Source organism: Agrilus planipennis, unplaced genomic scaffold, assembly GCF_000699045.2.
Source record: "Agrilus planipennis isolate EAB-ADULT unplaced genomic scaffold, Apla_2.0 scaffold154, whole genome shotgun sequence".
Lineage (NCBI taxonomy): Eukaryota > Metazoa > Arthropoda > Insecta > Coleoptera > Buprestidae > Agrilus > Agrilus planipennis.
Window position 1 is genome coordinate 217,173 of NW_020439244.1, and position 20,111 is coordinate 237,283.

General features: G+C 33.2%; 3 protein-coding genes across 7 annotated transcripts in view; 1 reads left to right on the forward strand and 2 right to left on the reverse strand.

Annotated features, from left to right (window-relative positions):
• LOC108738526 overlaps nt 1–5,359 on the reverse strand; it is a 10,503-nt gene extending 5,144 nt beyond the window's left edge. The window contains exons 1-4 of the mRNA XM_025978216.1: nt 5,321–5,359; nt 3,978–4,110; nt 3,783–3,916; nt 3,578–3,734 (exon numbers count right to left, since the gene is read on the reverse strand). Of these exons, the coding sequence (XP_025834001.1) occupies nt 3,578–3,734; nt 3,783–3,916; nt 3,978–4,110; nt 5,321–5,359 (463 nt within the window). The remainder of the gene's footprint in view (nt 1–3,577; nt 3,735–3,782; nt 3,917–3,977; nt 4,111–5,320) is intronic.
• Nucleotides 5,360–10,569: 5,210 nt separating this feature from the next.
• Nucleotides 10,570–17,346, forward strand: LOC108738574 (tyrosine-protein kinase Fer). 5 transcript variants are annotated; one of them, XM_025978193.1, is made up of 12 exons: nt 10,570–10,714; nt 10,795–11,496; nt 12,675–12,771; nt 13,567–13,900; nt 13,966–14,407; nt 14,600–14,767; nt 15,235–15,432; nt 15,488–15,664; nt 15,720–16,140; nt 16,211–16,333; nt 16,392–16,514; nt 16,991–17,346. In XM_025978193.1, exons 2-12 carry the CDS (start codon nt 11,110–11,112, stop codon nt 17,143–17,145), a joined length of 2,625 nt encoding a protein of 874 aa, XP_025833978.1. In that variant the 5' UTR covers nt 10,570–10,714; nt 10,795–11,109; the 3' UTR covers nt 17,146–17,346. The 5 variants fall into 5 exon arrangements, with proteins under 5 accessions (XP_025833978.1, XP_025833979.1, XP_018327552.1 ...); XM_025978194.1 differs by having other exon boundaries at nt 10,570–10,703; XM_018472050.2 differs by lacking the exon at nt 10,570–10,714 and having other exon boundaries at nt 11,110–11,496; nt 15,720–15,933; nt 15,988–16,140; nt 16,991–17,145.
• Nucleotides 17,347–17,610: 264 nt separating this feature from the next.
• LOC108738575 (multifunctional protein ADE2) lies at nt 17,611–19,802 on the reverse strand. Its single transcript, XM_018472052.2, has 5 exons — nt 19,479–19,802; nt 19,099–19,302; nt 18,774–19,031; nt 18,461–18,586; nt 17,611–18,334 (listed from the first exon to the last, which is right to left on the reverse strand). Exons 1-5 carry the CDS (start codon nt 19,495–19,497, stop codon nt 17,664–17,666), a joined length of 1,278 nt encoding a protein of 425 aa, XP_018327554.1. The 5' UTR covers nt 19,498–19,802; the 3' UTR covers nt 17,611–17,663.
• Between the last annotated feature and the right edge of the window lie 309 nt (nt 19,803–20,111).

Sequence of the window (20,111 nt, forward strand, 5' to 3'; positions counted from 1 at the left end):
CCATGTTTCGCACCCGTACAACGCCGTGCTCCAAACATACACCTTTAACAACCTTTTTCGAATTTCTAAATTAACCGTTCGCGAGCATAGAAGTGACTTCTTTTTATTAAAGGCGACACGACCCTGCGCTATCCTCTGCTTTATATCCCTACTACTAGAAGGTCTTACTGTATTAGAATATCTTTTGGTTCCTTTTAAAAAATTCGTGTGCAAAGGGTGGAGGTGCGTGTCCAACCAGTCTTAGGACCTCCTCATCCCCTAATATTCCTCTAGACTTTCGAACTGAGCAATGGAGACCAAGATGTGGTCCGTCAAACCGAAATTAAAAAAGGTTATTTTAGAAAAGTGTGTAATCGCCTTGCTTTTAAAATAAACTAATTCTACATTGTACACATTCATTGGGAGACATTGTGTACTTATTAACAATGATTTTAGAGCAAAAGTTGAGGGCACGTTTTCAGCTTCAAGTTGTCGCAATCAATTTCAAATTGATGCCAATAGATTTTAATTCGATAAGTACGTACCTACTAGAAAGCTATTAAGAATTATTTACCAACAATATAGAGCCCATTTCTTTCATTAAAACTGCTGCCATTATAGCCGAAAATAGATCTAGATTTAATTTTTTATTTTTGGTAGCGAGGAAATCGACGAAATCGTTAAATTAAATAGCCTTGATCCTTCATTGCCAAAAACAGGGAAGAAGGTAAAGAATGTTTTCCAATTACGTAGACGTCTTGGCCGAATTTTCACCGATTTCTTGGCCTTTATATTTTCCTTCTGGCAAGGGAGCAAAAACAAAAAACGTCAAAGGCGCTGAACACTGAATTTTTACACTTGATAGCATTTTTAGTGGCAAAATCCAATAAAACAACGGGCAATAATTTAACGGTCCTTCGGCGTAATCTGATAGATTCTATTTGTCAGAAATAATGGAAATCGAAAGGGAAAATACACTCGTAATTGAGGCCAAGTATGAAATAAGAAATTTTATTGATTGCAACCCTCATGTATAAATATAATTTATTATCTGCTTCAGAAAAAGGAAGATGTTATTAATTGCGATTCTATCATTTGTCGTTTTTAATAACTTTCTGTTTGTCTCAAAATTTGTACCTAGTATTGTTATTAATTATTTAAAATATGCGAAGCCACAATGACAATGAACAAAATCCAATAAAATGGTAGTTTTAATGACAACTTGTACTCTGGTAGTTAATAAATTATATCATTTTGTATTGCCATTAAAACTATCATTCTGTTTTATTTACTTTCCTTTTGAATTGTAATTGACAGACAGACGATTAGTTGCGAGTGTATTATGTCCTGTGTTCATTTGTGATGGAGACTTGAGTAAAACTACCCCTAAAACAAGGGAGGAACTGGAACTGATGAATTATAGCAAACAAGGTCGACGTTTTATGTCACTTCCGGGACTTTATTAGACCATAAAGGCAATGTGGCATTGCGATAAACAACAATGCTCACCCGTAAAACAATCCGAGTAAAAATAGCCATAAATTCATTTTATGATTTCGTACATTCGCGACTAAATCTGATATGAAGTCACGATAAAGAGTCGTCATCAAGTACTCGATGAGCATTTTTCTGTATCAAAATTTAACATTGCTCTTTCAATTATTTTTGGTCTGGATTTTGATGACATTTTAACATAAATATTTACACTTATTATTTATTTATTAATGCCATTAGCTAAGGAAACTCGTGATTTTTTCGCCAAAATATTTGCACACAATATGGAATGTGCAAACGTGGTGTATCAGTTGTTACTTTTGTGTGCTGCTATTGTTTTCTTAACATTTCTTCTGTGTACCATATAATCCTTTTTCCATTTTCAAACTTTTCCGCTTTCCAAACAACCAGCAACACTAAGAAAACATTCCTTCTTTTATTGAGAATAAAGCAATATTTATTTTTGTCGTATATATTGGTGTCAACAAACACAAAGTTGGATGCAATAATTGTACCATCACTTTAACAACAAAAGAAGTACCTAAAAACTATATTTTTTCAAGAAAGAACTTGTTGTTTATTGTTTATGCCTTTACTATGTTCACTTCAAATCAAAATTGAAAAATGAAAAAATGAGGACAAAAAGTAGCATTATTAATAATAGTATTGTTCATTCCCTATTTTGTACTTTTCATTTGTACCATTGGTCTACCAAACAATTAATATTTCATCTCAATTTGTTACAGAAAGCTACGAAAGAAATAAATTTGGACTTTTCCTTGAATTTCATAAACCATAAGGATAATTTCCATCAAATAAAGGTAATAAAGAATATTTTTTTTATTCTGAGCAATCAATTATATTTGTCGAAAATAATACTATTTCATTACAATTAAAATATTTTTAAATATATTCTCTTTACAACAGTCCCAACTGCAGCTAAATCGGTCGAGTATTTCTCTAGATATACGTATTTAAAAATTTACATAAAAATTTAAATAATTGTTACAACTTTTACTATAAGGGGCCAATGACCGCATATTTTCATTGATTGATTTTACTATATGAATCAATCGGCCATGTTTTTGCAAACATGTTATGATTGGGCGTTTTTGAATTCAAAAGAATAGGAACCAATCAAATGAGTCGTTTGTTTAATTTTAAATGACAGTTGGAAAGGATGTCATTGTTATAATCGTTTTAATTAAATTTCGGTGAGAATGTTATTAAATCACCTAGTGAAACCTTAGCAATAAATTTTAAATGATTTGTAAGTTATTCTTTCGTATTTGTTCTGTAAGTAACAATGTTTTTAATCAAGGAAATTGCTTCAATCAAGAAAATCATTTTTATGTAATGTGTGACAGATACAATTTTGCTTGTGGTTATTTTAAAGGAAATTAATTATGGTTTGTTAGTAACCTTGTTAGCTCTCAATTTAATCATATTTTTGTAAAATTGTGTCTTTATATTCATGGTAAATTCAAGAATTATGCATTAACAGTAGAGTAAGTAAATCAATCATATACGTCGATAATTCGATAATATCCTTTATTGAAATTAAAGATCATTAGTTTGCAGGTCGTTAATTAGGATAATTAGAAATTAATTTAAATTTAAATTTAACCGTTAGTGTTTCTTTAGTATTACAGGTTGAAGTGATGCTCGTCAACGATCATTGTAGCTATCGTCCGATAGGTGTCGTCGTAAGATTTAGACCACTGCAGACAAACAATTTGTAAAAATGGAGTATGGAGGGGGCCCAGANAATATTAAAGCGATATTTGCAGTTTATCTCACTAGACCCGAATTTGTAAAGATAAAAACCCAACAGGAATAAATTCACTAGGTATTTTAGTTGATATTACAAATTAAACTGTATCTAATAATTAAGAAACTTGAAACTATTTAAAAAAAAAAATGTCAAAATTAATATTATTACAAGTTACCGAATAACGTCTGCTATTTCTACGTCAAATTTAGTCATTTACAATCGAAAATTGTAATTTTTGTTTTTCCATAAACATTTAGTTATCTACGTGTTGTAGGTTGTTTTGGCATTCGGCACGCGTGTCCAACTGCAATTAATTATATTTTTAATTACCTTTTTCTGGTGTCGGATCCTTAAAACTGTCCAGTTGTATTTCCACAATCTTCTCGTACAGGTCAAATATTTGGGCAATACAAGTAACCGTCGTTGACCCATTGTAATCGTCAACTTTTGTGACAGACGCTGCACCAAATTCGCTTGTTGCAAGCACCTTAGAAATTAATTGTTTAATTGTTTACTATGAATTAAGGCTACCTACCGTTTGGTTGTTTATTAAAATTTTTAGGGTTTGTGGCGGTCTTGACGGGGCCGAGGTACATCTGGCATACAAAATATGAGACGAATTCAAAGTTCGTCGGTCTACCCATAATTCAGGGGGTTGTTTAGGGAGTTCTGGAAATTATTTGGTTTAATTAATTAATAGAACTTCTAATTGTGTAAATTCATTACTTACGAACGACGTTCATCATTTTTGTGTCAATTCCTGTAGAAAATGAAAAATCTGTAGTCACTTCGCAAGAAAAATCGCCGGACAATTCAAAATCGATTTTTGTAAGGACAACCTGTGTCCCATTGGAATTGTTCGTCTGTAAAAGTTGTGTATAAAATACAATCCCAAATGTCCATGTATGTATTTGGACTTCATTTAAATGTATTTCGAAAAAGATTGTTAAAGGTGTATGTTTAGAGCACGGCGTTGTACGGATGCGAAACATGGACAGTGGGCGCGGCGGAAAAGAAAAGGTTAGAAGCGTTCGAAATGTGGTGTTATAGGCGGATGATGAGGATATCGTGGGTAGAAAAGGTTAGAAATGAAGAGGTATTGGAAAGAATAGGAGAACAGAGGACTCTATGGAAGTCAATAAAAAATAGGCGAGATAGGTTGGTAGGACACCTTCTCAGGCATGAAGGTCTAGTCAGAGACATATTAGAGGCAGAAACAGGAGTTAGGAGGGGTAGAGGTAGACCTAGATTAGATTACTGTTCGCAAATAGTTAAGGATGTGGGCTGTTCTAGTTTTAGGGAAATGCGAAGTTTAGCTCAAGATAGGAAAGAGTGGAGGTACGTGTCCAACCAGTCTTAGGACTTATGATGATGATGATGATGATAATAATAATGAAATATATTAAGCAATTAGTAAAAGCAACAAACTTCTAAATGTTAGTACAAGTGCCTGTTAGTCCGCGAGGGGCATTTTACCCCTTATCCGGTTAATGATAACCGAAAACTTCCCTATCCGCCACCCGGGAAAGCGCCCGATGGGGATTGCAGGTTCCCCGCACGGGAAAAACTTTACTTACGCTGGTCAATGCTGCAAAAAATTGTGTATATGTATTTTCACCGTTGTATTTAATAATTTGACTACTGAAATGTACCTAACTGATAAAATACATCGAGCTCAAAAAGAATGAACGAAAAATGAAGTGAGCCAAAGCAAGCGACATACATGTACTGAAAAGAATTATGGAACTAATAAAAGAACTCAAAAATCCACCTCAGATATAGAGGAACTTTGGTTTGCTTAACGAAACTGGTAAATTAAATAATAAAATATTCCTGGTGTAGAGGCTCGTAGTGAATAAGTCAGTTACATATATAATCTCTGAATCATACACTAATGTTTTTTAACACTATATATGATCAATTAAAAAATTACACAACAATTAATAAAGGTGATACCTACATTGTGATAGAAATACCAATCAATTTATCAACTTGCTGCTCCTGTTTGCATATCCTTAGGAAATTGTACGAGAAAATCTGCTACAACACATGTTAACGTATTATATTACTTACTATACTCTTCTTGGAGTTGATCCTCTTATTAAAACACATGTCGCTGACATCCCTATTCCTTTCTTTAAATAAATCCGTACAGGATAATTCTGGACCTGTAATCATAACAAGACGGACATCCTGATGAAAAATAAATAAAGTAACTCAAAACTAGTTGTTAAAGATCAATTGAAGAACTTAACTAGAAATAGAAACTTCAAAATTCCTCTTAAAAAACACGTCACTACCACTTCACTCCCCGCCCGCCCCCGATCGCAAACCGTACCTAAAAATGAAATTGTTTAACTTATGAATATCAATGCAACAATTATTATCATCCCAATCTCCCAATTGATTGTGGTACGTCACATCTTGGTTCCTTCAAGCTAGTCCTTGGCAAAGGTACGAACTGTAGTCATAAAACAATTGGCAGACTTAGTCGAAATCAATAACTAAAGACTCGCATGAGTGTATACGTACTGTTTAATATCTTCTTACTATATGTATATATATATGTTTGATAATCCTCTTCCGTGAAATCATTACACTTAATCACTACACTTAACCCCCACCAACCCCCACCGCGGCCCAAGCGATGCCCAAATAGATCAAAATACATATACATATATACAAGAAAACAACATTTAGCAAGTATAATACACAAGGGGGTGAACGGCAAGCACCGCAACACCAAAAAGTAAAAAAGCATGCATCCTACTATTTATCGGCGATCCTCTTGATCCGATGAGGCGATCCAGTCCGCTGGGGTAGAAATCCTATACGTGACCTAACTCTCTCCCTCTCTCAGCAACAATCAAACATTCAACATCATTACAATAGAAAAACGTAAACTTCGCAAAATCGGCAGATCCTATCGATGTTTTCCTTTAGCATTCTCTATGATAATATCAACACCAAACCTAAAATCCTTTACCCCAGACTTCTTGTACCTATTCCTTATATATTACTCAAACACCCCACAATATAATCACCTTCATAGGGTCGTCAAAGACTAATTGGACACACCTCTACTATTTCCTATCCTAAGCTAATGTTCGCATTTCCCTAAAACTAGAACATCCTACATCCTTAACTATGTATTTGTGAACAGTAGTCTAATTTAGGTCTACCTCTACTCCTCTTAACACCTGTTTCTGCTTCTAATATGTCTTTAATTAACCCCTCATGCCTATCTCTCATTGATTTCCATGGAGCCCTCCGTTCACCTGCTATTTCTAACACCTCCTCATCTCTAATCTCTACGCTATCCTCTTTATCCATCTGTAGTACCATATTTCGAATGATTCTAACGTTTTCGCTTACAGAGCCGTTCTCGAGACATACATTTTTAACAATCTTTACAACAATAACGCGTACCATAATGTTTTATTCATCAAGCACACGAATCATTTACAACTTAATCACCTCAACGCTAAACATATACGACCTAATCAAATGAAGTTACATATACAGTTGGCGGGTTCTTCTCGAAGGGAATTCACCACCACGGTGTCTTTCGAAGACTTCCCTCTTCCAAGAAACCAAAAAGAAAATCCTGTAACTCACTTACTGACTACTACAGTATTGACACAGAGAATATACCTTGATGGTACTTACCATTGATCTATGAACATAATAAATACACAAAATAGTATTATACTTGCTAAACATTGAATAGGCGAAGTGCCAAGGTTTTTCAATTTGTAAAGGAACAAATTTTTCAACCCTGTCACCTTGTCTATTGGGAAATATGAAAATGACTTACCATTTGTTGGACGCTACCTGGAAAAAGATAAAAAAATGGAATTATTATTAAAATTGACGATCTCGTTCGTCATTGTGGTCGACCAGGATAATAAATAATTTCCAAACTAGTACAGAAGCCAGAAAATTTTCAATAACAACCGTAAATCCGTGTTTAGTGTGGAAATTGTTCGTGATTTTGCGATCGACCACAATCAATCAATAACAAATCAACTAAAATGTTTGAAATGAACTAACAATTTCCAATCTATCGTGAAAAGTCAGAAAATTATTAAAAAGAAAATTTAATTTAATATATTTAACGATTTAAATTAGCATGTAATCATTAAAAAATATCACAAAATGGAAATGCCTACCTAAAAAGTTAAAAAGGATTACCTCACTAAAAATATTTAAATCCAATAAAAAATGCTTATTAATGATTAGCAATCATACAGAGTGAAAAATTATCGAAAACAAAAAATACAATTGAAATACTAAACAAAAAAAAAACAATTGTTTAAATAAAGGAAGAAAATGATTGATAATAATTACTTACCACCACCGCCGTTTTTATGTTGCCCTAATCCTCTTAATAAAACATAATCCTCCTTACGAAACACTCCCGAAAATTTGGAAAACACCATAGCACAGGTTAATTAAAGGATATAAAAACGAACGAGCATGGACTTGCAAGGAAACTCGAAAAGCGAGCCACGGCATCGCGACGCGTCGCAACGCACACTCTATTCCGAAAGCATGGTCACGATTAACTGAAGAAAAGCTTACACGTATAGTAGTATATCGTCCTTTACTAGGCAAAAAAAACTGTGTTCTATACCATCCTGAGCACACCAAGCTTTCATAAGAATGTACCATTTCATATTTAGTACTTACAGACCGTCACACAAGAAATATGTATGTTGAAACAAAAGCTAGAACAATTGCTACAAACTTAAACCCATTCGATTATTTACACATATACAATTGTTTTTAAACAAAAGAAAGAACATCATTCCTAGATCGTTGTACAATTTATCAACATGTTGTTTGTGTAATTTGTTGCTAAATTTATGACACAAATACTGCCAATTTAGAACTAAAATTTAAAATTCTAATTTTCTTTTATGTACTTGTAGATACTTTTACTTAAAATTTCGTACTATACCAAATAGTTTTCAAATGATTGCAAAAAGTGTAATTTCATTTTCTGGACATAACCTATCATTATATGAGTGGTGAAGTGCAAAACAAAACAAAAGAAAATAATAGTCGAGTTATTAAGTAGCTGTTTTAGAAGCTTAGTCCGGATTTGGGATAAATTAGAGTAAATTATTAACAAACGGCTACAGCGACAAGCAATTGTTTAATAATTACTTTGGTTATTTCATTTTTATCAATACAAAAAAAATGAAGTAAATATCGGCTGGGGTAGTCTTCGTTTTTATAATAGTTAATGTGCACAAAACAATTTATTTCTAAATATCACAGATAACACATTTTGTTATTAATAATAATTAAAGAAATGTAATCAACTTTACATTAATTAAGACAAACGTTTAACCGAAGCATTTCCACGAACCACACCAGCTTTCTAAACACCCTGTAAATAAATTTCAACGAAAACAAAAGACGTCACTAGTAGTAGATTGAAGCAATTTTTTTCGCTACCACTATTGTCAGCTCTAACTGCAAAAGAAACAAGAAACAAAACGCTAACAAAATCTAAAAACACCATTTTTACAATAAACAAAAAAACAAACATCAATGACAGGGCACACTTCACTTTTTTTAGAGCGACCAAATAAACAAAAAACCATCAGGTTGAAAATAAGACACACCACAAAACCAAAAATTGTACAATGGATATGTACACTTTGCGTTAGTTTTATTTTATTTGTTCGGTGCAATAACGCTCAGACGTGACAGATTGTATATTGATATCCAATGAAATAAAAAATTATTTGTTTTAGTCGAAAAGAGTTATATTCTAATGTAACTTCAAATGTGCACACCAATGTAGCAAATGTATATTCTAATGTAACAAAATGTATATTCTAATGTAACAAAGTGTACATTCTAATGTCAGAAATTGTACTTTCCAATACGAGTAAACGTACATTCTAATGTACATTTGACTTTGCTTCGCCCTTGAAGCCGACTATTTTGTTTGTTGCAATAATCCTTTACGTTAGAAAATATCTTGCATTTTATTATAATACGTAAAAATTAATCTCAATGATACACATTAGTAAAAAGTAAGAAATACGAAAATCGTATACAGTTATATTTATATCAATAAACAATTTGTAAAATCTTCTTTCTAATTAAATATATAATTAGATTTTCATCATGTAAAACAAAATAGAATGTTTTTCAATTATTACTTGTAAAATATAGCAGATAATTGTAAGAATTGAGAAATGTATTAAGTTAGAAGAACATTCGGGAAAATTCTTTGCTGATCTGTATTTTTGATAAAAATACACGTCTATACATTTTCTTTCGTTATTAAGCTAATTTTCACTAGAGACAGGTCTCATATGTAAAGTAGTTAGTTCAATATTTTGAGATAATACATGAAATGACGATAAACTGCAATATTTTTCAACTCATCATGAAAAACAACTTTTCCTGTAATCAAAAGCTCAAAGTTTGTGGATGAAATATTGTGGAAATATGTAGTTATTTGTTTATAATTGTTTTGAAAATGATTCGTGTATTTTCTTTTCTGTTTAAGTATTTAGAAACGAAAGGTACGATATCTAATAATTTTAAACGCTTTTTTAAAGTTTTAGAGTTTTAGGGGATGTATTATAATACACATGTGCAAAAACAATAAAATATTACATGTACGGTAAATGATAATGATGAAGATGAGTGTTAGGTTAGGTTAGAATAGCGCAGAATCGAATCGTTTTTATGAAAAATAAGTCACTTCTGTGTTCGCCAACAGTTAATTTAGAAATTCGAAAAGGTTATTGTGTGATTTAGTGCCCGTGCGGATACGGTCGAAAATAAAAAGTTGAAGCTGATGTTAGTAGCAGAGTCTGAGAATACGGCGGATAGCATGGGTAAGTAAAGAGGATGTATTAGAAAGAATCTGGCGAAAAATAACCATTCTAAAAACATCGTACAAGTAGCAGAATCGCCTGGTAACAGTAATAGTTATGGGGTTTCGCAGCCAAAAGGCTCGTTTTGATTAACACTTTTCCTAGCCAGTACATAAAATGGTCTCGCAAACGAGATTTCGCTGACGTCATTTTATTGGACACATATTAGAAGCAGAAACAGGAGTTAAGAGGGACAGAAAAAGTCCTACATTAGTTGCAAATAGTTCACGAAGCGAATCAAAAACGAAAATTGACCTAAATATTAAAGCGATATTTGCAGTTTATCTCACTAGACCCGAATTTGTAAAGATAAAAACCCAACAGGAATAAATTCACTAGGTATTTTAGTTGATTAATTTAAATTTAAATTTAAATTTAACCGTTAGTGTTTCTTTAGTATTACAGGTTGAAGTGATGCTCGTCAACGATCATTGTAGCTATCGTCCGATAGGTGTCGTCGTAAGATTTAGACCACTGCAGACAAACAATTTGTAAAAATGGAGTATGGAGGGGGCCCAGAAATGTAAGCCATCACAGCTGTTGTTGATGTACGTTGTAGGTGTGTTTAAATATTCTACAATTCTTTTATGTTTAATAAATCAAATTGTCATTATTTGTTACTAAACAGTGCTTTCTTAGGTGCAACAAGCTTTGGTGCAAGTTATAAATCAACTTTTTCTAACGTAACGTCCAACTCGTGCACAAGTCCATTAATTTACAGTTAGAAAAGTGTCGACTGAAATCTGAAATAGTGAGCAGCCAGTTTAATGTGAAGAAAATACAAAAGGACTGAAAAATGTCTAAAAACGTCCTGCCATTCGTTCGAGTGTGATCTAGATTTTAAGCTCGTTTTGTTATGCCAATTCTTTAATAATGACGTGAGAACTAATATTAATTTCTATCGAAATACAAGTGGCGTGATGTGATTATTTTAATCAGAAATAGCAAATTAGTATGCGTTTTTCGACAAATTTACAGGGGCGAACCGCCCACGAAGCTCTGATATCTCGACAAGAGGCTGAACTGAGACTTCTGGACACAATGAAACGGTGTCTCGTATCAAAAATAAGATGTGATAGAGAATATGCTCTGGCACTGAGTTCTTTAGCTAGTCAGGGGTTGAAGATTGACAGGGGAGATGAACTTTCCGGTAGTTTGATCCTTTCTGCATGGAAAAGCATGATGGAAGAGCTGGAGAACATGGGAAAAGTGATCAAGCAGAATGCCGACACTTTGGAAACCAAAACTCTCGATGCCTTAAGTTCAATGTACACAGAAAAGAGGAAAACTAGAAAACTATATCAAGAAGAACACACAAAAATAACACAGCAATTTTCTCATGTGAGTACTTATTTATAATTATATTAATGTTCAGCTATTTTTGTTGCAGAGGAAATTATCCTTCTCACATCCTTTTTAATGACCCCATTTCCATCTTTTCATTGCAATGCAATAAATCAGCTATTTTAAATATTTTCATATTCTATCAAATAATAACCAAGGAACTACTACACATTTAAAAAAAAAAGCAAAGGTCATTGCTGTTGTTATTGTTTAATTTAAATTTTTACACGTGTATTTTTTGCTTAATTATGCAAATGAGTCTGATGAGAGTATTAGCAAAAAAGAGTATTCTTTTGCTTGCTGCATCTTCTTGGAAGCTTCAGCATTAGCCTTGACACTTCAGAACTAAAATTAGACACTTGTTTTGTATGCGGAAGCCAAAACAAAGAACCACCAAATTTTTTTAGTTTGACTATTATCAAATGATCAAGTATTATTTCAAAAAGAAAAATAATCTCCAATATTTACTGTCTAAAGATTATCTTAATTTCTTATTTATAATAACTTTATTTATTCTTTCTTAAAGTGGTTGCAAATATAAATATTTTTGAATCTTTGTTTGCAAACGCTTTTATTATTGGTATTCGTTTAAGGAAATGTCCCAAGTTTATCTTCCTTACATAATTGAACCTGCAAGCCTTGATATCTAACTTGTTCAATACAATAAATTACACACTTTATAGCAACAGGTTAATCACCTTTTATCCTTAAAGGCGGTAATTTATATTTAAATTACAGTCTTTAATTATTCCTTGCCTATCTACTTGCTAATGTAAATAAAAAAGGCCAAATATTTCTAGTACATTTAATTTCTTTTTAATTGGTTTTTTATTCACATTTCGTATGTATACTTGTTAAATTGAAATGTTTTCTACAAATATTCAGAAATGGAAAAAGGTCCAATGAAAATGTTAACTGTTTTTTGCCTTTTTCACCCAGTGTAACATTTTCTACTTTCTTTATTTACTGTACTAATTAGTATTGCTGTAAACGTTGTGCTGTATTGGATTCCCTTAAGCGGAATATTTGTCGGTCATGAACATTTCCGTTACTTGTCTCTGACATAGAAACGATCTTAGCCATTTACATAACTAACAGCCAACAAAATGCCTATTTACTTTAAAATGTATTTTTTCGTGAGTATGAATTATTCATGTTCTTCTTTCTCTTTTCAGCTAATGGATGATGTTTCCCGTAAAAAATCAGAATATCAAAAATATCTGGAGCTCTACAAGCTCATGAGGTCCAGGTTCGAAGAACATTATGTGAAATGTAAGTTCATTTTTAATTTTAATTCAGTCTCCAGTATATAATTATCTATTGGGTCGTACTGTGCATATTCCCTGCCTATTTTAAATACAGGGTGATCCACAGTAAATGAAATCTTTATGACCACTTGTTGCGGCTTTTTTTTAAGTAAATTACTTACGCTAGGTGTTTTATACTTCCCGGAACGGTAGTAGTGGTCTAAGTAAACCTGGTTATGCGTTAAAAAATATTTCTGACATAAATAAACTTTACTGATAGAATTTGTGCGTACATAATTGTTTTATAATATGTTTTTTGAATGCGGAATCGCGACATGACTACTGTAGATGTATGTGTATATGTAAACTAAAAATAACTTAAACTTTTTGGCGAGCTTCTGGCGCTGTGTAGTTTTGTTCCTTGAATTGGTTTGACCTTCAACGCACATTTTGTTCCAAATATCAAGTAAATTAATACGACCAATTAGTGTTTTGATTTGTTCAATTAATCGGTTGCTTCGTCCTTTTTTTTTTTTTTTATTGTTCTCGTTACCGTTTGTTTTGTAAGTAGATTCCGTAGACTTGAAATTACAGACAAAACACAATTGTTTTGGTAAAGAAATTTCAAAACAGTAAATAATTAAATATCAATTAGGACAACTCATGAGTCACAATACCAAAATAAAACGATTACCTACATGATTATCTTCTGTGATGTCTTCTTCACTTTCTTTTCGAGATATTTCTAAGTCTAATTTTAGATCTGTACATAAATAACATTTTATTTCTGTGTATCAAAAGTATTTCTCTGTCTATGCAGCCGGCAGGGGTGGCAGAAAACTAGACGATGTTCGAGATAAATATCAAAAGGCTTGCAGGAAACTTCACCTAACACATAATGAGTATGTCCTGTTGCTTTGCGAGGCAACAGAATTCGAAAAAGACTTTAGAACAGTTTTGTTACCGGGATTGTTGGAATATCAGCAGTCCGTACAAGAGGCTTTCATATCAACGTGGAAACAAGTCCTGCAGGAGGTGTCGCAGCTCTCTGATTTTTCTTCTGACAAATTCAAAGAGATCCAAAAACGGATCGAAGCAAACGTGGAGGCTGTAAACCCTGCCGAAGAATACAAAGACTTCACCGAAAAACACAAGTAATAAATAAACAATATTTTTGAATACGATTATCATATACCGTATTTGTCCTTTTTAATCTTAGAACGTCCCCTTCTGATCCCGTAATTTTCACCTTCGACGAGAGTTTGGTTGAGGAGAGCGCCGGGAAACTTCTTCCCAATCAGTTGACCGTTGACAATCTCACTGTCGAATGGTTGAGAACGAAGTTGACTGATCTGGAAGCCGCTATTAAAGAGTGCCAAGAGAAGAGGGTGCTTCTCAATCCCAATAACGTTTCAAGCGATTCCCTTGTGGCCATGGCCAATGGGAAGGCCAACAACGACAATAGCATAAGCAACAGGTTGTCGGGGCTTATAGAGACCAATAAAAAAGAAATAAACGAACTCAGATGCCAAGAACGCAAGATGCAGAGGCAAACGGAACTGATAAAGAGCGCCCTTAACGAGTTGGGGTGCGAAGAAGTGCCATCAGGATGCGATCTGTCCATAGATAACCAGTCATTCATTAGCAACGCAAACGATCAGGTAAAAAAGTATAAAGTATGCATATTATGGGAAAAACAGCATTCAATTCTTTTAGGGGTTTTTATTATGTCTTTTATCATTTTCTTGAAAAATTTAATATCATTTTTAAAATCATTATATTACTCACTAATTTCATGTAACGCCATATAAATAACTAAGGTTTCTTGAAAATGGTGAAGGTGTATTTTATAGGGTGTTGGGTCTGAAAATTCCTTAACTAAACGGAGTTTCGGTCACAAGTGCATCGTCAATATGCTGAAAAAACCGTTCCGTAGAAAATCCGCGCCAAACTCCCCAGTCGCTCCCCCACGCACGAAGGGGCGCTCCGCGTCGGCGTCACGTAGCGGAAGCGTCGATCCCGTACGTGCTTTTTTTGTCACTAATTTTCATTTATTAAATGCTTTTTGGTTTTGTTTTTTTTTTGTTTTTTAACTAATGAATTCACTACATTTTGTCATGCTTCGGCTTTATGAGAGGAAAAGTAACGTGGTTGTTAATTTTTAAATTAATAAAATTAACAACTGAATAATTCATAGCCCATATTAATATAATCAACAATAAATGCCTCGTCAATCGTCATACGTTACATAAAATTGCCATTTCATTCTGAATTTAATTAATAATTTATTGTGCTTTATTTATATTAAACGATCATTATTAACGTACTGTTACTGTTTACCTTTCTTGCTGGCCAGAATTTTGGTAAGTTTATATTTATATAACACTTTCCAACGTGTTCATTTTTGCTTTTTGCTAAAATACTTTAAAGTAGTCTTTTTTTTTGTAAATAATTTTGAGTTTGATTTGTAATTGTACACTTCTGCTAGGTCGCCCTAAGTACCAACAAAACGTTAATGGATGAGGAATGGTTTCACGGCGTACTTCCCCGAGAAGAAGTCGTCCGACTCTTAACCCAAGATGGAGACTTCTTGGTTAGAGAAACCACAAGAAACGACGAATGTCAGACAGTCCTTTCGGTTTGTTGGAGAGGCCATAAACACTTCATAGTACAAACCACAACAGAGGTAGCAATTACCAATTTTATTCCTTTTTAATTGCAATTGATCAAATATTTTTTAGGGTCACTTTCGATTTGAAGGTCCAGCTTTCCCCAGTATAAGAGAACTAATTTTATATCAATATAAGAGTGGGTTACCTGTGACCAGCAGATCTGGAGCGGTTCTTCATCGTCCTATTCCCAGGGAAAGGTGGGAATTGAATAATGACGATGTTCTTCTTTTAGACAAAATTGGGAGGGTAAACGAAATTTTGGAATGCATAATGATGGCAGTTTATTGTCTGTATTTTTTAGGGTAACTTTGGAGATGTTTACAAAGCGCAGCTAAAAAGCACGAACCAAGAAGTGGCCGTTAAAACGTGCAGAGTTACCCTCCCTGAGGAGCACAAGAAAAAATTTTTACAGGAAGGCAGGATTTTGAAACAGTATGACCATGCCAATATTGTAAAACTTATCGGGATCTGTGTGCAAAAACAGCCAATTATGATCGTTATGGAATTAGTGCCTGGTAAATTAAGTTTTGATTATTTTTGTTGTGTATTTAAGTTAATTTATTATGCAGGTGGTTCGTTGTTAACTTTTTTACGAAAAAATTCGACACATTTAACAGAGGCTCAGTTGATGAACATGTGTTTAGACACGGCAGCTGGTATGAAGTATTTGGAGTCAAAAAATTGCATTCACAGAGACTTGGCAGCACGAAACTGCCTAGTTGGTAAATAAGCAAACCTCAGTAATCTTGAGACAATTTGCCTTGAACCAATTTAATGGTTCTATTTTTATAGGATATTCGAATATCGTTAAAATATCTGACTTTGGAATGTCGAGAGAAGAAGAAGAGTACATTGTGTCAGATGGGATGAAACAGATCCCAATCAAATGGACAGCCCCAGAAGCTCTCAATTTTGGTAAGCAAAACGCAAAGTTTATTTAATGTTTCATTGCATATAAAACCTTTTTAATTAGGAAAGTACACATCTCTCTGTGATGTTTGGAGCTATGGGATCTTGTGCTGGGAGATATTTTCCAGGGGTGGAACACCCTACAGTGGCATGAGCAATTCTAAAGCACGGGAAAAAATTGACAGTGGTGAGTATAATTATTCTTAAGGTAATTTGTAAGAACTGTTGTTGGATGTGGCAGTCAAAAATTGCACTTTTATTAAACATGTGTTTCGAATTTGGTGTTTGGACGGGTTGTATTGCTTTTTTTAACAATTGCTTCTCTGTCCATCGTTTCTTGTTTAACATTCCTACTTTAAAGGTTGTATCCAAGGTTATCCTTTCCCCCCCTCCCCTAGGTATTCCATGTTTAACGTTTGTTTACTTCCCTGGGCGTCTCATGTCTGATACTTATTCAGGTGAAAAGGTGTTGCTTGAACATTTCCTCTATTTTTCTCAGACTGTGCATTTAATTCTAACGATTGGGCTTTGGCTAACGGTGACTTATATATTAATTTTTTCCTGGTTTGCTGCTTGCATAAAATTAACCAATTTTGACCTAAATGGTTTGGCTTTCTAGTACGTTAGTTCTTCATTTCAATTCCGTTCGTTTTTGTTTCTCAGGATACAGAATGCCTGCTCCTGAAAATACTCCCGATGAGATGTATCGTCTCATGCTACGGTGCTGGGAATATCAGCCTGAAAATAGGCCCAATTTCGAGCAAATTTACACCGTCGTGGACACTCTCTGTCAGGCCTATAACGTCTCTTTTTTATGATTAAACAATAAAATTTATAAATATCTAACCACCTAATTTATCGATACACATATACGCTCACACACCAACACATATACATACACAAGTGTCGACTTATTAATTGCAGTTATAATTAAAGTTATTTAACAATTTTTTGTAAACGCCTTCCTCTCTTTACTCTTGAACTTGTAAATAATAATAATATAGCCTCATGTTTTTTAATCAAGTGTTTTCAAATCGTTGGTCCCTCATTTTCAATACATATTGTACTTTATTCAAAATTAATGTAACATTTCTTATTTTACAAAAAAGAGAAGTTTGTTGTGTTGTATATGTTTTGTATCAGGCCAAAACTTTTTTGGCAAAATTAATATCGTATTTAGTTGAAAAATTTATTTTTATATTGATATAAATTTTGATTTATTTTGATATAAAAAAGACTCACAAAAATTTAAATTCAAGTAAATTTGATTACAAAAACGATTCTTTCGTTTTAATTACAGTAATTTTATTTGTTATTTGTTCTTATCCTATTATTATTAAGATTCGTTTTGCAATAATTTATCAGCTTTTTTAAGTGTGACGTAATTATTCAATTGCTTGACCCTCAGCTTGCTCCAAATAATATAATTTGATAACCCTGTTATTTGTGCGGCATTTAATGCAGCCGATTCGGGATAAACAACCGTGCTACATCCTAGGCCCGAAGGTACGTTCAAACTGGACCAGATATCTTGGATAACGTTCGCGTTGTTAACAGGGGGGCAGTTTATAACTGGATAACTTGTATTTCCTGATAATACGGGCCCTAATCCGTTAGATCTTCCTGCCACAGCGATAAAAATCACTTTAAGGGGCAGAGACTCGTAATAACTAATTATTTTCAATGTCTCTTCTGTTTCTTTATGAGCTGACGTAATTCGCGTGACTACGTTCAGTCCCAAATTTTCGCAGTAGTTTTGTATTTTTTGGCAGTGGTCTTTGTCGCTGGGACTGCCCATGAGGATGACCACTAGATGGTCGTTTTTGGGTACAAGGTGGTCCAGTTGTTCGCTGACCCATTGAAAATTACGTTTCACTGTGTCCAAATCTGCTTGAGTTACAGATGTTAAATTACGATACACTTGTTTATCAACCATTAATCTCTTATCCCCCGACGGCCAGAGACGCCACGAGTCCGAATCGATTATATCGGCCAAAAGAATTTCACCTATATCACAAAAGATACAAAAGTTAAATTTCTCAAATAAATACCACATTAAGTAATAGAATAAAATAATAATAATAATTATTAATAATAGTTAAACAAAAATAGTGAATGTAACTTCTTTTTTACCATTGCTATCTACACCAAATTCGACTTTCATATCAATCAAAGCGCAATTTCTGGTTGCCCAAGCCTTCTCTAGCACCTCAAACACTAAAATTGTGGTCTTTCTCATAATATCCACCTCGGTTTGACCTTAAACAAATCATAATATCAACTATAAATAATCAGTAATTAATTTAATTAATTGAATTGATAGGTATATGACTGAAATTTTTTTTTAATATATTTTGGTTCATTTTACCAACATGTACTTAGATATTCCATTGATTTTAGTTTAGTTTAATTGACTTTTTAGTGTCTAATGACAAAAGTTGAGTACCTATTGTGAGACCATTGAATTTGAATTTAGCTGAGATAATTTGTTCTTCAGACCATTGTGGGTCATGATTTTCATCATCTTTAAAGAAAGTCTCCTGTTTGGGAGGGTAAAAACGATATCCTTCAGTAACTCCTGGATGACGCTTAATGAAAGAACCGGTTGCCAGTCTTCTTGTCACCCATTCGATTGGGATCATTTCACACTTCTTGGCGATAAAGGCATTTTTACTTGCCACTTTTACAAAAGCAGTCTTTATCCCTACAAGGTTTTCATAATGAATTAGCTGGATATTTATGGAAATATGTGATGTAAAGCTTCCCCTCACCTACAGAGTTTATTATTTCAAAGACTTTTGCATTTGTAGTATTAGAAATTTCTGCTTTTCCTGCTAAATCATGAGCTTTTACCCCATCTCCAGCTGTTATCCTGTCTTTACTTAAAAGGAGTACATGACCAGGGTTGTTGGGTAAATCGAATACTACCTTAGTTTTTCCTTCGATGATAATATCTCCTTGCTCATACTCTCCAACTATAGAAAGAAAATTTTCAGTGAATAATCGATTTATTAATTTTTCTCCCCCCTAATAAAAGGTTGGTTGAGGTTATTAGATCACAAAAACACCTGTTGATTTCCTTCAGAATAATATTTAAGAATGTTTTTATTTAATTAATTTGTAAAGATTAATTAAAAAAAAGATAAATTACCTTTGTTTCTTGTAGCCATTTCAATTCGTTATAGAAGGGGATGCTTCTTCAAAGGATTATTATGGTAAACTTTGTTATATTTGGTTGTTTTAGTTTTAATACTTGCTATCTGTTTATTACTTCTTAAGTCAACACGCAAGCGTTAATAAACAATCTCTTAAATTTATTGCAAAAGGTTTGTTGGTTACAGTTAGTTATCAATCGTTATCACCTTTGAAAGCATAATTTTTCTGTATGTTGTTATATCGTCATTAATAAAAAACTGCAAAATGTGTTCTAAAACAACATAAAAGCACAGACATCCCTTATATTTATCATAAACGATTAGGACGATCTTTATGAAAGATTATAATTTCCTTTTCACTATATTTCTCTTATCTTTATTGAAAAAAAGATGTTTGAGGATTTTCGTATTTCCCTAGATAGGCAACCAATTTTACGCCTTTAACACCGATGCTAATAACACATTAACGTTAATGTTAGTTTCCACTTTATCTTTTCTTCAGTTAAGTACTTAAGTAAAAATAAACAAATCTCTAACAGTTGATATTCATTTTAATTAACTAATTAAAGGATATTAAATTTAAAATACTTTTCAGGTGTTAAGTGGGTACTTTAATTCTGAATGTGACA

What these genes read in the sequence shown, in the direction of transcription:
- LOC108738575 (XM_018472052.2), bottom strand. An exon ending in TGAAATAATAAACTCTGTAG is followed by an intron (nt 19,032 to 19,098) that starts GTGAGGGGAAGC and finishes AAAACCTTGTAG; the next exon opens with GGATAAAGACTGCTTTTGTA. An exon ending in ATTTGGTGTAGATAGCAATG is followed by an intron (nt 18,335 to 18,460) that starts GTAAAAAAGAAG and finishes TTTGTGATATAG; the next exon opens with GTGAAATTCTTTTGGCCGAT.
- LOC108738574 (XM_025978193.1), top strand. Translation starts at nt 11,110, where the DNA reads ATGCGTTTTTCGACAAATTTACAGGGGCGAACCGCCCACGAAGCTCTG. An exon ending in GTAGCGGAAGCGTCGATCCC is followed by an intron (nt 14,768 to 15,234) that starts GTACGTGCTTTT and finishes CACTTCTGCTAG; the next exon opens with GTCGCCCTAAGTACCAACAA. An exon ending in AGCACGAAACTGCCTAGTTG is followed by an intron (nt 16,141 to 16,210) that starts GTAAATAAGCAA and finishes CTATTTTTATAG; the next exon opens with GATATTCGAATATCGTTAAA.